This window comes from Mesoplodon bidens (genome assembly GCF_964165515.1).
Source record: "Mesoplodon bidens genome assembly, chromosome: X".
Classification (NCBI taxonomy): Eukaryota; Metazoa; Chordata; class Mammalia; order Artiodactyla; family Ziphiidae; genus Mesoplodon; species Mesoplodon bidens.
In genome coordinates, this window is record NC_138163.1 from 89,488,061 (window position 1) to 89,506,248 (window position 18,188).

Here is an 18,188-nt window from a genome sequence, read left to right on the forward strand (position 1 = left end):
GGACCTGATCCGGAGAGACATCCTGTACTACAAAGGCCGCATTGATATGGATAAATATGAGGTAGTTGACATTGAAGATGGCAGAGATGATGACTTCAATGTCAGCATGAAAAATGCCTTCAAGCTTCATAACAAGGAAACTGAGGAGATTCACCTATTCTTTGCCAAGAAGTTGGAGGAGAAGATACGCTGGCTCAGGGCTTTCAGAGAAGAGAGGAAAATGGTGCAGGAAGATGAAAAAATCGGTAAGTGACCTGAGAGGAGAAAGAAGAATATGGCTATGAAGAACATAGTGAGTTAAATTAGTTTTCATTTTTTCAGAGGCAGAGAAGATTTTTGTTGCAAACTAACCTAATCCACTTTGGTGGTCCCCTATTATTAGGTTATTTTTGGTAGATACTAATAGTTTCTATTAGTCAGGGTTAAGTGATAGAGGTTGGTGCCCCCTACATTCTCATTACTAGATAAGATTATTACACTGAAATAAAACCTCAGGCTCGATTCTCCCAAACATACAAAAATTTATTAGCAAACAAACACAAAACCAGTCATAGAGCCTGTTCTGTCCTTTCAATGAAGTCCCAACTCTGTCCTTAGATACATAGCAGCATATTCTGTAAAAAGGTTAGGTTAGTCAAGGCAGATTTGGTAACATATAGGATTCAGCTAAGTTCCTAGTCAGAGTCTAGTGACAAAATCCTCTGACAAGGGCCAAAATATAGTACCCATTTTCAATCTTAAACTTCAGGCTTCCTTCTGAAGTGTATGTATAGGCTGTAGGGCTCACTGGATTCTTATACCTAGTTCTTGTGAGGGCTAAAGTGCCTGTAAGACTTTTGTGGCCAGGGCACATCTTGCACAGAATTCTTTTTTTATCAGTGAAAATTCATTTTTAACATGTATTAGGCTAATTAGGCCTCCTGCATTAAGGTGACTGAACTGCTCCTCTTGAGTGTATATTCCTGATTAGGGCATTTAGATGTTAACTAAATGCCCCTAGAGTATAGATTTTAATTAATGTGCATGTATATATCATGCACTCTTTATGAAAGTATTTTAAAGTAAATTATAGAAATATAACAGTGTCTAAAACCATGACCACTTGCACGATTTAGAATCATACTAAACTATACTCTTTGGCTTGAAATAAGTTGTTTTCCTTTCTGAAGGGAATATAGCTGGTAGAGATACTTTTTATGCTGCTTTCCAACTGTGGGATTTAGGCTTTAGCTTTGTGGTTTACAAAGTACTATCTGGTCTCTTACTCATGGTCCTGCCTTTCTGGCATAAAAATACCAACCAGCCAGGCATTGAAATTTCATGAGAAGACACAAGAGTTTCTGTTTTTGACTCACTTATAATGGAGGAGAATTATACCTTAAAACACCTGTATGTTCAAGTTGGTAGAAACTGCCTCTAGAAAAATGGGCCTACCATTTGAGTCCTGGTGCAAATGTATTCTCCTATCTGAAGTGTTAGTGATTGAAATGGTCCAGAGGCAAGGAAGGGTAATCAGAAAGACACTGCTTAGTCTTATCCTAGTCTTCTCAGGTTTAGGGTACAGTGCATATTGATAATTCACTTTAAGTCCCATTGGAGTCAATTTGCTTTCAGCCTATGGGCACTGCTTTGGGACATAATGTGGAATCATTACAGAAATGCTACTGGCTGCTTCTCCCAATGGCAGGCGCCAGCAACCTCTGACCCTGCCTAGGTTGTTAGTGCTATTAGAGGAATTGCCTTAGTGTGCTTTTTGCAAACCCTAGATCAACTTGAAGATTCATACCATTCCCTCTGGTTCCTACACAATAGAAAAGCTTCCAGAATTTACTTCCTGACAGCTTATGTTTATCTTTTTTAAAATATTAAGGTTTTTGGTCTGATTATAACAGTAAATCATTTTCATTGTAAGCAATCTGGGTGAAAGAAACACAAAAAATACAAGAAAAAAACTAAAAATCACACATGAAATACTACCCAGAGATAACTTTTGTAAACATTTTGATATATTTCCTTCCCATCTTTTTTCTTCTATGTGTCTAAAAAAAAAACAAAACAAAAACTAGGGTGGCTGAATCTTTATACCTGTCTCCTTCAACTTCTGCCACTTCTTGATGGATAGATATAATTTTATGTCCTTATTTTTCACTAAAAATTATATCATTAGCATTTCTCTAAAGCATTTACCATTTTAATCATTTTTTTATGGTTGTCATATTAATTTATGATAATTTTTATGTTTTTCTATTTTTATTTTTTAATTATAAAATAAATACATGGTCATAATAACTGTTTAAACACATATGGAAATTTAATAAAGTTTAGCATTCTTTTTCCTTCTCTGTTGCTCCTAAGCTGTGTGATATAATCAGTATTAATTAGGTGTACCTCTTTCTGTACTAATCTTAAGCCCATATAAACATATATACACATAAGACTTTATTTTTATTTAGAAAAATTATATTGTACTATACATATTACTCTGTAACTTGCTTTTTCAAACATAATTTATCATAAGTAACTCTCCAGTTGAAGAATACAGAATCTAATATAAATCCTTGTATCAGTCAGGTTCAATAAGAGAAGCATAACCAATAGGAGATGTATTATTATTAAGAGATTTATTATAAGGAATTTCCTTATGTGATTGTGAAGCCTGGCTAAGCAACTCCAGGCAGTCAGGAATCAAAGATAATGGGCAGGCTTGAACTCATGGGCATAGGCCAAAGCTGTCATCTATAGGGCTTGTAAGTCTGAAGCTGTGAGGCAAAATTTCTTCTCTTGGGGGAGACTTCAGCCTGTCTTGTTTTTTTTTAAGTGGAAAAACACTTACCATGAGCTCTATACTTTTCACAAGTTTTTAAGGGCATAATATAGTAATGTTAGCCATAGGCTAACTGTTGTACAACAATTCTCTAGGACATTCATATCTTGTATACATGGAACTTTATAGCTATAGAAAAGCAGCTTCCCATTTTTCCCTCCTTCCAGCCTCTAGAATCACCATTCTGCTCTCTGTATCTATGAGTTTGACTAGTTTAGATACCTCATATTCATACAAATACAGGATTTGTCCTTCTGTGATGGCATTATTTTAATTAGCAAATGTCCTCCAGTTTCATCCATGTTGTCACATATGGCAGAAGTCCCTTCCTTTTTAGGGATGAATAATATTCTTCTGTGTGTGTGTGTGTGTGTGTGTGTGTGTGTGTATACAAAAATACATACCACATTTTCTTTATCCCTTTATCCATCCTCAGACATTTAGATTGTTTCCATATCATGGCTATTGGGAATAATGCTGCAATGAAGCTAAGAGTACTGATATCTCTTCAAGATCCTGATTTCAGTTATTTTGGATATATACCAAGAAGTGGGATTACTGGATCATATGTTAGTTCTATTTCTAATTTTATGAGGAACCTCCATAATGACTAAATCATTTTAATTCCCAACAGTTTACTGTGGTTCCAGTTTCTCCACATTCCTGCCAATACTTATTATCTTTTGTTTCTTTGATAATAGCTCTCTAAACAGGAGTGAGGTGATATTTTATTATGGTTTAGATTTGCATTTCCCTGATGATTAGTGATATCCTTTTTTATATACCTGTTGGCCATTTATATGACTTCTTTCTTTTTCTTTTTTTTTTTTTTTTTTTTTTTGCGGTATGTGGGCCTCTCACTGTTGTGGCCTCTCCCGTTGCAGAGCACAGGCTCCAGACGCGGAGGCTCGGCAGCCATGGGTCACGAGCCTAGCCGCTCCGTGGCATGTGGGATCTTCCCGAACCAGGGCACGAACCCATGTCCCCTGCATTGGCAGGCGGACTCTCAACCACTGCGCCACCAGGGACGCCCTATATGACTTCTTTGAGGACATGTCTATGCAAGTCCTTTGCCCATTATTTTTAATCAAGTTATTTGTTATTTTGCTATTGAGTATAGAAGTTTCTTACATATTTTGGAAATTAACCCCTTATCGGATATATGGTTTGCAAATATATTCTCCCATTCCATAGATTGCATTTTTAATCTGTTGTTTCTTTCCTTTGCTGTGCTGAAACATTTTAGTTTGATGTAGTCCTATTTGTCTACTTTTGCTTTGTTGCCTATGCTTTTGGTATCATATCCAAGACATCATTGTCAAGAAGATTTTTCCCTCTTCTAGGAGTTTAACAGTTTCAAGTCATACATTTAAGTCTTCAGTCCACTTTACATTGACTTTCATGTATGGTGTAAGGTAGAAGTTCAATTTTATTCCTTTGCATGTGGATATCCAATTTTCACAGAACCATTTGTTGAGTAAACTATCTTTTCCCCATTGTGTACTCTTGGCAGCCTTGTCAAAGATATGTTGACTGTCTATGTGTGGGTTTCTTCTGGGCTCTCTCTCCTGTTCAGTTGGTCTATATGTCTGTCTTTATGCCAGCACCATACTGTTTTAATTACTGTAGCTTCATAGTATATTTTGTAACAGGAATTGTGACGTCTCCAGCTTTGTTCTTCTCTCTCAAGATTGCTTTAGCTATTATGGGTCTTTTGTGTTCCCACATGAATTCTAGGATTGATTTTTCTGTTTCTTTAAAAAAATGCCATTGGGGTTTTGATTGGATTGCATTGTATCTGTAGATGACTTTGGGTCCAAATGGGTATTTAACAGCATTAAACCTTCCACTACAAGAAAAGTAAACTGCAGGCCAATATCCCTAATGAAATACATGGGAAAATCCTCAATAAAACACTAGTAAACAAAATTCAGCAGCACAATAAAAGGATCATACACCATGACCAAGTGGGATTTATCCCTGGGATACAAGGATTTTTCAATATATCTAAATCAATTAATGTGATACACCACACTAACAAAATGAAGGAAAAAAATCACACGATCATCTTTATAGATGCAGAAAAATTATTTGACAAAATTCAACACCCTTTTATGATAAAAACTTTCAAGGTATAGAAGGAATTTACCTCAACATAATAAAGGCCATGTATGGAAGGCTCACAGCTAACATCATAGTTAAGGGGGAAAAGCAGAAAGCTTTTTCTCTAAGATCAGGTACAAGAAGGATGCCCACTTCCAACACTTCTAGTCAAAATAGTAGTGGAAGTCCTAGCTAGAGCAATTAGGCTTAATTAATTAATTAATGCCTCCAAATCAGGAAGGAAGAAGTAAGATTATTCCTGTTTGCAGATGACATCATCTTACGTATAGAAAACCTAAAGTCTTCACAAAAAGCTCTGACATCTAATAAATGAATTCAGTAGATTAGTAGGATAAAAAGTCAACACAAAAAAGAAGTTGTGTTTCTATACACTAACAACAAACTCTCTGAAAAAGAAATTAAGCAAACAATCTCATTTACAGTTGCATCAGAAAGAATACAATACTTAGCAATAAACTTAACCAAGGCGGTAAAAGACTGGTACACGGAAAACTACAAAATATTGCTGAAAGAAATTAAAGAAAACATAAATAAATAGACATTCTGCGTTCATGGAACAGAAGACAAAGTTGATAAAATATCCATTTTACTGAAAGCCGTCTATAGACTCAATGTGATCCTATTAAACCTCCAATGACAGTTTTTACAGAAACAGAAAAAAAGGACAATCCTAAAATTCATAAGGATCTACAATACACCCATGAGAGAGAAGAACAAAGCTGGGGGCATCACAATTCCTGATTCTAAATATATTACAAAGCTACAGTATGGTGTTGGCATATAGACAGACATATAGACCAATGGAATAGGATAGGGAGCTCAGAAATAAACCTACATGTATATACTCAACATATCTTCAACAAGGTTCCCAAGAATACACAATTGGGAAAGGATAGTTTTTCAATGAATGGTGTTGTGAAAACTGGTTATCCACATGCAAAGGAATGAAATTGAACTCCTACCTTATACCATACATGAAAATCAGTTCAAAGTGAACTGAAGACTTAAACATATGACTGGAGACTGTAAAAACTCCTAGAAGAAAACATTGGAGAAATACTTCTTGACATTGGTCTGTGGCAATGATTTCTTGGATATTACACCAAAAACATGGACAGCAAAGCAAAAATAGACAAGTGGGACTACATACAATGAAAAAGCTTATGCACAGCAAAGGAAAGAAACAACAGAACAAAAAGGCAACCTATTAAATGGGAGAAAATATTTGCAAACCATATATCTGATAATTTCCAAAATATATAAGGAACTACTACAACTCAATTAGCCAAAAACCAAGTAACTCAATTAAAAAATTCACAAAGAACTTGCACAGACATTTTGGTTATTTCATTAATTACTTTTTGCCATTCAATTTTTTTTCTCCTTCTGAAAATTTCGTTAAGTCTGTATACATTTTCTGTTGTAATCACTTATCTTTGACTCATTTTTTTCCTTTTCTTTTGTGTTTTTGCTTTTGGTTGTGAAACATTTTTCCACTTTACACCATATTTTATTCAACCATTCTCCATTTAACAGCCTCTTAACTCATGATCTCACTTTTTTGCCCCTCTGTACATTGAAATGCATTGTTGTAAGTCTTTGTCCAAGTTTCTGAGCACTTTCCTTTTCTTGCTTTTCAAGACTTTTGATATATCTTGGCAAAATTACTCTTCCAGAAAAGTTGTACTAATTTATACATTTAAGAAAGGTCTATGTTTCTCATAACAAAGTCATGTATTTTTATGTTATAGGCTTTGAAATTTCTGAAAATCAGAAGAGGCAGGCTGCAATGACTGTGAGAAAAGTCCCGAAACAAAAAGGTAAAACTGCCTTTAACTACAACCTCCCTGACCTCACCCACTCTCGTTGTGAGACTGAGAAGCCATAGGCTATGTGCTTGCATATTCCTAGGCTTGTTTCCATGCTGAAGTTCACTTGAGGTGGTGGGAAATGTCCAGATACCCAGGTGTCCCTGATGACAGTTGGCAAATGGTCTTAAAAGACTTAAGGCTTAGGAGTGAATAATTTAAGGCAGTCATATCCAAAGATAGCGCATTAGCTACAGGTAAAAAATAGAACTTCTGTTTCCTTTATTTTCACTTAAATAAAAGAGAGAAACTAAACTTTACTAACGATTTAGAAACAGTTGGACAATAATAAATTTGTAGAATTTATTAATATGTATAAATATATTAGGGATATGTGCATAACAATTCTTTCATTGGTTTGGGAGCATTTGTGGAATCAGGAACCCCAAATCAGAATGGACAACTTCAAACTGAACCTAGACAGAAGATTCAGATAGTTATTCTCTTTTTGAACCATAAAGTATTTAAAAAAGAAAAATACTTTGGGGATCAATTTGAATATGAAATGAAACTTTATTTTCTCATTTTCCTGAACTAGAAAAAATTAAAATGCTTAATTGAACAAAAGGTAGGAACTATCCCTTCTTTTTTTCGAGAACCTATTCAGTACCAGTCATTTTATATAAGTTCCTTCATTTCATTTTTATGGTACCCCTGAAAAGGTAGGCATTAATAGCCCCATTTTCCAGATGAAGAAACTGAGGATCTTTGGGATAAAGTGACTCTGAACTTAAGTCAGCTTGACTCCAAGTCTTCTGCTCTCTCCTCTCCATCTCAGGGTTCTGATGATCCTCCATGATGGGAAAGAACAGCTCACTTTTTTGTCTTGCCTCAATTACTGACAGCTCTTTCTATTACTGACAGCCACTATCATTGTCCCCAGGGTAGGCAATCTTAATGAGACTTCACTTTCCCTAGGTCCTCCCTTGTGCTCTTTTAAAGGGCTCTTTGGTTCAGAATGAGTCACCATATAAAATGATCAGATTTAAGTTGCCTGAAATTCTAGCAGCCATGTAAAGCACCCTTAATTATTCCTAATGATGTTCCTTTTCATTGAGGAGGCTGAGTGCCTGTGAAGATCTGATTTCCAATTGAGGAGTGCACCTGGCTTGGGCCTCTGGCTAGACATGGCCTTCCTTCTAACTGTTTGTTGCTTCTTACTCTTGGGAGGCCCTCACTGGCACTTTCCCTCATCATGGAAATATGATTCGTTTTAGATAGGGAATTAAAGGGAACTACTTCTAACTTCTTAGGCGTGAAAATATGACAGTTTAGAAAGTAATCTGGAGTTAATAACAGTAAGTCTATGATCTGTATGAATAGGAGAATCCTTTGAGAGAATGTGCTTCTTCCTTAGAGATATGAGCCCCAGCCACCTGGACAGTCCTCAGGCTACAAAGTGGTTACTGTCCTACTGGCCCACCTCTGTCTCCTGGAGGCTCTCAACTCCTGAGCTTCTCTCACTCTGAATTCCTCCACTGTCCCTACCACACTGACCTTCATGATGGGATGGTGTTCCTTTACCTCAGCCCAAGTTCCCTCAAGTCTATCTGAAACTGGCTTATCTTTTCACTGAGAAACCATAAAGCAGAGGAACATGCACAAAGCAACAAACTAGAAAACAGTCCTACTCACTCATACCAAACCTTTGTGTCAGGTTCCTTCTCTGCCTTGTCTCAAGGCTATCCCTTGCAGGTCCTCTGTTGTCTCCCAATATTTAAACAATGGTTCACCTAAACAGGTTTGCATGTTTAATAGCAATCCTGAAGCCTTCAAAGAAACTTATCTAGTCTCAAACTTCACAGAATTCCTAAAAATTGATTCCCTTATTTCTACTTCGAGTTCTCAAGGCTCTCCTAGTCCAGGGCTCTGGTGACTGATATATTTTGAGACTCAAGGGCACTACACATGTAGAAGTGATTGTACAGCTTAGTAATTCAATAGTTTTATCATATACATAGGAAGAGCTAGAAGGGCGTTCTCTCAGATACCTGAGAAAGCCAGCTTTCTTAATTCTTCCAATAACACCTTCCTGGAAGTGATGGGAAGTATTGTTGTTAGGATTTCTCTAATTCAGATTTAATACAGATTCCAACACAATCTGTAATGCCATGGGACCTTATTAACTCAGTCTACTCTTCTGGAGGAGGGGAAGCCTAGCTGGAAGAAAAGCAAAGAGGACAGAGCCTAGCTCCAAGGGAGGCCTTTTCACTTTACATTTGCCGTTTTACACTGCATTGTTTTTAAGAATTGATATATAACTTCTTGGGAGTTGGTTGCTAATTCCTGGTCCATCAACCCATTTCAGTTTGTCATCATGGAGCTCCCTAGGGCCATGAGTACAGTCCCCATCTCCAGAGGCTTTAGGGCCAGCTCAAAATCAAATGAGTACCCCAGAATAACTAAAATAAACTTGAAATAGAATAAAGTTTGAGTAATAAATCTACCCTGATTTCAAAACTAATTATATAGCTACAATAACCAAGACAGTTTGGTGTCGGTAGAGGGATAGACATGTTAGATCAATGGAACAGAATAGAGAAACCAAAAACAGACCTACACAAATATGCCCAACTGATTTTTCAAAAAGGTACAAAAGCAATTCAGTGGAGGAAGGATGCCTTTTAAACAAATGGCACTGAAGCAATTGGGCTTCCACAGGCCAAAAGTAAAAATAATCTCAACCTAATTTCACACCCTATAAAAATTAACTCAAAATAGATAATGAACTTAAATTTAAAGCTACAAAACTTATAGAAAACAGTAGGAGAAAATTGTCAGGGTTTAGGTGTAGGAAAAGAAGTTCTTAGAACTGACACCAAAAGCTTGAACTATAAAATAAAAAATTGATAAAATTAACCTCATCAAAATAGAAAATTTTGCCCCATGAAAGACCATGTAAAGAGGATGAAAAAACAAGCTACAGGCTAGGGAAGATATTTGCAAACCATGTATCTGACAAAACATTGGTATCTAGAATATATAAGAACTCTCAAAACTCAATAGTAAGGGCTTCCCTGGTGGCACAGTCGTTGAGAATCTGCATGCCAATGCAAGGGACACGGGTTCGAGCCCTGGTCTGGGAAGATCCCACATGTCGCAGAGCAACTAGACCCCTGAGCCACAATTACTGACTGAGCCTGTGCATCTGGAGCTTGTGCTCCACAACAAGAGAGGCCACGACAGTGAGAGGCCCGCGCACCGTGATGAAGAGTGGCCCCCACTTGCCGCAACTAGAGAAAGCCCTTGCACAGAAGCTAAGACCCAACACAGCCATAAATAAATAAATTAATTAATTAATTAATTAATTAATTATAAAAAAATGTCAATAGTAAAAACAAACAAACAAAACTACACACTCCAATTAGAAAATGGGCAAAATACAGATAATTCACTGAAGAGGATATATGGATATCAGTTACACACATGAAAAGATGTTCAACATCATTAATCAATGGAAATATGCAAATTAAAACCACAATGAGATATCATTACATATCTATTACAAAGGCTAAAATAGAAAAACATTCTGAAAACACCAAATGTTGGCAAGGGTGCATGGAAACAGAATCATTCATACCTTGCTGTTGAGAATGTAAAACAGTACAGCACTATTTTATGTAATAGTTTGGTAGTTTCTTAAGACATAAAACATACAACTACCAAATGATGCAGCAATGACACATCTGGGCATTTATCCCAGAGAAGCAAAAACTTATTGTCACTTAAAAACTTCTAAACAAATACCCATAGCAGCTTTTTCATAATAGCCCAAACTAGAAACAAAGTAGGTGTCTTTCAACGGGTGTAATTAAGCAGATTCTGGTACATCTATCCCATGGAATATAACACATCAATAAAAAGGAGCCAACTATTGGTACATAAACCAACTTGGGAGAATTTCTAAGGACTCATGCTGATTGAGAAAAGCCAATATCCAAAGGTTACATATGGTATAACTCCATTTATATAACATTCTTCAGATGATATAATTTGGAAATAGGGAACATATTAGTTGTTGCCATGGGTTAAGTAGGGAGTAGGGAAAGGAAAGAAGTGAGTGTGGTTATAAAACAGTAACACGAGTAATCCTTGTGATGATAGAAATGTTCTGCCTCTTGACTGTATCCTGTAACAATGTTAATTTCCTAGCTGTAATATTGGAGAAATTGAGTAAAGGGTGCAAGGTATATCTCTATATTTTCTCTTACAGCTGCATGTGAATCAACAATGATCTCAAAATAAAAAGTTTAATTAAAAAATTAAAATGAGCACTCCCAAACTCCCTCCCTAATATCTACATATAATTGTTTGGCCTCTGGAACCCTTGTATTTTTTGACACTTACCACCTTTGAAAACTGACAGTATCCTCAAAATGACAAAATAGTTTTCTACTGTCATCTCCCTAAAGGACACAGATTTTCACCAACAGATGAGAGTGTTTTTGTAAAAGTCTGAGAGTCCAGTGGAGAAGTTCCAGACCAAATAATCTATGCCTGGATGTATAGACGAGGCCAGTCAATAAAAACTGGAGGAGGTGACAGCAACACAAGACTAGAAGGAATATGAAAAATCAAGGAAACAGGACATCATCAATGGAATGCAATAATTTCCAGAAGCTGACACACAAAGACCAGGAGATCTGTGATTTGCATGATAAACAGTTCAAAATAGTTGTTTTAAGGAAGCTCAATGAGCTACAATAGAAACAATTCAACAAAATCAGGAAAATATCATGAAAAAAATAAGAAATTTAACACAGTCAAAATCATAAAAAGAACCAAACAAATTATAGTGCTGAAGAATACAATGTATGAAATGAAAAATACAATAGAGAGCATCAATAGCAGACCTGGTGAGCCAGCAGAAAGTATCTGTGAAGTCAAAGAAAGGTCATTTGAAATTGACTAGTCAGAGTAGGGGAAAAAAAAAAAGAATCAAAAAGAGTGAAGTATGCCTGTGTGACTTATAGGATAAAATTAAGATTAACAATCTACAAAATATTGGAGTCCCAGAAGGAGAAGAGAGGGAGAAAGGGGAAGAAAGATCATTTAAATAAATAATGACTAGAACTTCCCAATTCTGGGTAGGTATTTGGATATCTAAGTTCATGTGGCTCACTGGTCTCCAAGCAATTCAACCCAAAATGGTCTTCTCTAAGATACACTATAATAAAGCTGTCTAAAATCAAAGACAAAAAGAGAAGGTTAAAAGCAGCAAGAGAAAAAAACGATTCTCATATGCATGGGAACCTGCATAAGGCTATCAGCAGATTTCTCAACAGAAACCTAGCAGACAAGGAGAGAGTGGAATTATATATTCAAAGTACTGAAAGAAAATAACACCCAACCAAGAATGCTGTACCCAGAAAAGTTGTCTTCAGAAATAAAGGAGAGAAAAAGAATTTCCCAGACCAAAAAAAAAAAAAAAGCTGAAAGAGTTAATCACACTAGACTTGTCTTACAATAAATGCTGAAGGTTCTTCAAGCTGAAATGAAAGTATGCTAATTAGTAACATGGAAACGTGAAGAAGAAAGTATGACAGGGACAGGAGACAAGATGGCAGAGTAGAAGGACTTGAGCTTACCTCCTCTCACAAAAATAACAAAAGCAAAACTAACTGCTGAACAACCATCGACCAAAAAGACCCCAACCTACCAAAATATGTACTCTACACCCAAAGACAAAGAGGAAGGCACAAAGAGATGGTAGGAGAGGTGCTTCTGCAATATAATCAAATCCTATACCCACCAAGTGGGCAACCCACAAACTGGAAAATTAATATATCACAGAGGTTCTCCTACAGGAGTGAGAGTTCTGAGCCCCACGTCAGTCTCCCCAGCCTGGGGGTCTGGCAATGGGAAGAGGAGCCCACAAAGCATTTGGCTTTGAAGTCCAGTGGGCTTGAGTCTAGGAGTTCCACAGGACTGGGGGAAACAGATTACACCCTTGGAGAGAGCGCACAAGGTTTCATGTGCACTGGTACCCAGGGCAAAGCAGTGACTCCATAGGATCCTGGGCCAGACCTACCTGCGGGTCTTGGAGAGTATCCTAGGGAGGCAGGGGTCAGCTGTGGGTCACTGTGGGGACAAGGACACTGGTGGTGGCATCTCCAAGGAATATTGATCATCATGAGCTCTCCCAGAGGTCATCATATTGACACCAATACCTGGACAACAGCCTGTAGGATCCAGCACTTGGATGCCTCAGACCAAACAATGAACAGGGTGGGAACACAGCCCCACCCATCAGCAGACAGGCTGCCTAAAGTCATCCTGAGCCAACAACCACCTATAAACACACCTCTTGCCATGGCCTTACCCACAGAGGGACAAGATCTAGCTCTACCCACCAGTGGGCAGCCACAAGTCTCTCCCACCAGGAAGCCTGTATAAGCCACTGGTCCCACCTCACCCAGCAAGGTGCAGACACCAGAAGCAAGAAAAACTACAATCCGACAGTGTGAGGAACAGAGACCACAAAGACAGAAATCTAGACAAAATGAGATGGCAGAGAAATATGTTCCAGATGAAAGAACAAGATAAAACCCCAGAAGGACAGCTAAGTGAAGTGGAGATAGGCAACCTATATGAAAAAGAATCCAGAGTAATGACAGTAAAGATGATTCAAGATGTCAGAAAAAAAAATGGAACACAGACCAATAGGATACAAGAAATGTTAATAAAGTGCTAGAAGCTTTAAAGAACCAACAAAGATTAAACAATACAATAACTGCAATGAAAAATGCACTAGAAGGAATCAATAGAAAAAGTGAGGCAGAAGAACGAATGAGTGAACTGGAAGACAGATTGGGGGAAATTGCTGCTGCAAAACAGAATAAAGAAAAAAAGAATGAAAAGAAATGAGGACAGTCTTAGAGACTTCTGGGACAACATTAAATGCAAAAACATTTGAATTATAGGGGTCCCACAAGGAGAAGAGAGAGAGAAAGGGCCTGAGATAATATTTAAAGAGATAATAGCCAAAAACTTCCCTATGATGGGAAAGGAAACACCCACTCAAGACCAGGAAGTGCAGAGAGTTCCATACATGATAAACCCAAGGAAGAACCTACTGAGGCACATATTAATCAAATTGACAAAAAATTAAGGCAGAGAAAATATTAAAAGCAACAAAGGAAAAGCAACAAATAACACACAAGGGAATTTCCATAAAGTTATCAGCTGATTGTTCAACAGTAGCTCTGCAACCCCAAAGGGAGTGGCATGATATATTGAAAGCCATGAAAGGGAAAAAACACAACCAAGAATACTCTACCAAGCAAAGCTCTCATACAGATTCCATGGAAAAAGCAAATGCTTTACAAACAAAAGCTAAGAAAATTCACCACCACCAAACCAGCTGTACAATGAATGCTAAGGGAAATTCTCTGGATGGAAAAGAAAAAACCACAACTAGAAACAAGAAAATTATGAATGGGAAAGTGCAACAGTAAAGGCAAACATACAGTAAAGGTAGGCAAGTATCCACACAAAATATGATAACAAAAACAGAAATAGAAGAGGAGCATACAAATGCAGGATATTGGAAATCCATTTAAAATTAAGAGACCAGCAACTTTAAAAAAAACTTGCATATATGTAGTCTGCTATATAAAAACCTCATGGTAAGCAGAAAGTAAAAATCTAGAACAAACACACAAAAAAAGAAAAAGCAATCCAAACACAACACTAAACATAGTCATCAAATCACAAGAGAAGAGAACGAAAAGGGAAGGGAAGAAAAAAGAACTACAGAAACTAATCCAAAACAGTTAACAAAATAGCAATAAGAACATACAGATCAGTAATTATCTTAAATGTAAATTGATTAAATGCTCAAACAAAAAGCCATAGACTGGCTGAATTGATTTCAAGAAGAAGAAGAAGATGTGGTATATATATGCAATGGAATATTACTCAGCCATAAAAAGGAACAAAATTGGGTCATTTGTAGAGACATGGGTGGACCTAGAGACTGTCATACAGAGTGAAGTATATCAGAAAGAGAAAAACAAATATCGTATATTAACACATATATGTGGAATCTAGAAAAATAGTACAGATGAACCAGTTTGCAAGGCAGAAATAGAGACACCGATGTAGAGAACAAATGTATGGACACCAGGGGGTGATGGGGGTCACACGAATTGGGAGAATGGGATTGACATATATACACTAATATGTATAAAATAGACAACTATCAAGAACCTGCTGTATAGCAAAGGGAACTCTACTTCACTTTGCTGTGCAGTAGAAACTAACATGACATTGTAAAACAACTATATCCGAGTTAAAAAAAAAGTAGACACATATATCCTGTCTACAAGAGACCCACATCAAATCTAGAGACACATACAGACTGAAAATGAGGGGATGGAAAAAGGTATTCCATGCAAATGGAAATCAAAATAAAGCTGGAGTAGTGATACTCATATCAGACAAAATAGACTTTGAAATAAAGACTGTTACAGGAGACAAAAGGGACACCACAAAATGAACAAAGCATCAATCCAAGAAGAAGATATAACAATTGAAAATATTTATGCACCCAACATAGGAGCACCTCAATATATAAGGCAAATTCTTACAGCCATAAAATGAAAAATTGACAGTAACACAATAATATTGGGGCACTTTAACACCCCATTTTCATCAATGGACAGATCATTCAGACAGAAAATCCATAAGGAAACAAAAGCTTAAATGACACATTAGACAAATGGACTTAATTGATATTTATAGAATATTCCATTTAAAAGGAGAAGATGCACATTCTTCTCGAGTGCACATAGAACATTTTCCAGAATAGATAACATGGTATACCATACAGTAAGCTTCACTATATTTAAGAAAATTGAAATTATATCAAGCCAGCACTTCAATGTTGATATTAGGAATCAACTACATGAAAAAAAACTGCAAAAACACAAACACGTGGGGGCTAACAATATGTTACTGAACAACAAATGGACCACTGAGAAATCAAAGAGGAAATTCAAAAATACCTAGAGACAGATGAAAATGAAAACACGATAATCCAAAACTTATGGGATGCAGCGAAAGCACTTCTAAGAGTGAAGTTTGTAGCAATGCAGTCTTACCTCAGAAACCAAGAAAAATCACAAATAAACACCAAAACTTACACCGTAAGCAACTAGAGCAATAAGAACAAACAAAACCCAAAGTTAGTACAAGGAAAGAAATCATAAACATCAGAACAGAAACAAATGAAATAGAGATGATGAAAACAAGAGAAAAGACAGTGAAACTAAAAGCTGGTTCTTTGAAAAGATAAACAACACTGATAAACTTTAAGCCAGCCTCATCAAGAAAAAAAGGGATAGGGCTCAGATCACTAAAATTAGAAATGAAAAAGAAGTTACTTTGGACAACACAGAAATACAAAGGATCATAAGAGACTACTACAAGAAACTATATGCCACTAAAATGGACAACCTAGAAGAAATGGATAAATCCTTAGAAGGTAAAATCTCCCAAGACTGAACCAGGAAGAAATAGAAAATATGAATAGAGCAATCACAAGTACTGAAATTGAAACTTATTTTAAAAACTTCAGGGCTTCCCTGGTGGCACAGTGGTTGAGAGTCTGCCTGCCGATGAAGGGGACACGGGTTTATGCCCCGGTCCGGGAGGATCCCACATGCCGTGGAGCAGCTGGGCCCGTGAGCCATGGCTGCTGAACCTGTGTGTCTGGAGCCTGTGCTCTGCAACAGGAGAGGCCACAACAGTGAGAGGCCCGCGTACCACAAAAAAAAAAAAAAAAAAAAACTTCACACAAACAAAAGTCCAGCATCAGATGGCTATACAGGCAAATTCTGTCAAACATTTAGAGAAGAGTTAACACCTATCCTTCTCAAACTCTTCCAAAATATAGCAGGAGGGACACTCCCTAACTCATTCTATGAGGCCACCATCACCCTAATACCAAAACCAGTACAGATACCACAAAAAAACAAAATTACAGGCCAATATCACTGAAGAACATAGATGGAAAAATTCTCAACAAAATACTAGCAAACCAAATCCAACAATACATTAAAAGGATCAAACACTACAATCAATTGGGATTTATCCCAGGAATACAAGGATTTTTCGTTATCCCCAAATTAGTCACTGTGATATGCCACATTAAATTAAAAAGTATAAAAAAATATATGGGGCTTCCCTGGTGACGCAGTGGTTGAGAATCTGCCTGCCAATGCAGGGGACACGGGTTCGAGCCCTGGTCTGGGAGGATCCCACATGCCACAGAGCAGCTAGGCCCATGAGCCACAACTACTGAGCATGCGCATCTGGAGCTGGTGCTCCACAACAAGAGAGGCCACAACAGTGACAGGCCCGTGCACCACGATGAAGAGTGGGCCCCGCTTGCCACAACAAGAGATAGCACTCACACAGAAATAAAGACTCAACACAGCAAAAGTAAATAAATTAATTAATAAACTCCTACCCCCAACATCTTCTTTTATATATATATATATATATATATATATATATATATATATATATATATACGATTATCTCAATAGATGCAGAAAAGGCTTTTTACAATTCTAACACCCATTTATTTTTTTTTATTTTTTTTTATTAGTTTCTACTTTATAACAAAGTGAATCAGTCATACATATACATCTGTTCCCACATCCCTTCCCTCATGCATCTCCCTCCCTCCCTTCCTCCCCATCCCACCCCTCCAGGCGGTCACAAAGCACTGAGCTGATCTCCCTGTGCTCTGCGGCTGCTTCCCACTATCTATCTACCTTAAGTTTGGTAGTGTATATATGTCCATGCCTCTCTTTCGCTTTGTCACAGCTTACCCTTCCCCCTCTCCATATCCTCAAGTCGACTCTCAAGTAGGTCTGTGTCTTTATTCCCGTTTTACCCCTAGGTTCTTCATGACATTTCTTTTTAAATTCCGTATATATGTGTTAGCATACGGTATTTGTCTTTCTCTTTCTGACTTACTTCACTCTGTATGACAGACTCTAGGTCTATCCACCTCATTACAAATAGCTCAGTTTCGTCTCTTTTTATGGCAGAGTAATATTCTATTGTATATATGTGTCACATCTTCTTTATCCATTCATCCGATGATGGACACTTAGGTTGTTTCCAGCTCCGGGCTATTGTGAATAGAGCTGCAATGAACATTTCGGTACATGTCTCTTTTTGAATTATGGTTTTCTCAGGGTATATGCCTAGTAGTGGGATTGCTGGGTCATATGGTAGTTCTATTTGTAGTTTTTTAAGGAACCTCCATACTGTTCTCCATACTGGCTGTACCAATTCACATTCCCACCAGCAGTGCAAGAGTGTTCCCTTTTCTCCACACCCTCTCCAGCATTTAT

At 37.2% G+C, this 18,188-nt stretch overlaps 1 protein-coding gene across 8 annotated transcripts in view; it reads left to right on the top strand.

Moving 5' to 3' along the window:
- ARHGEF9 (Cdc42 guanine nucleotide exchange factor 9) overlaps positions 1–18,188 on the top strand; it is a 207,483-nt gene that overhangs the window by 180,441 nt on the left and 8,854 nt on the right. For all 8 annotated transcript variants that reach the window (XM_081221593.1, XM_081221592.1, XM_081221597.1 and 5 more), the window contains 2 exons: positions 2–245; positions 6,700–6,768. In XM_081221593.1, the coding sequence (XP_081077719.1) occupies positions 2–245; positions 6,700–6,768 (313 nt within the window). The remainder of the gene's footprint in view (position 1; positions 246–6,699; positions 6,769–18,188) is intronic.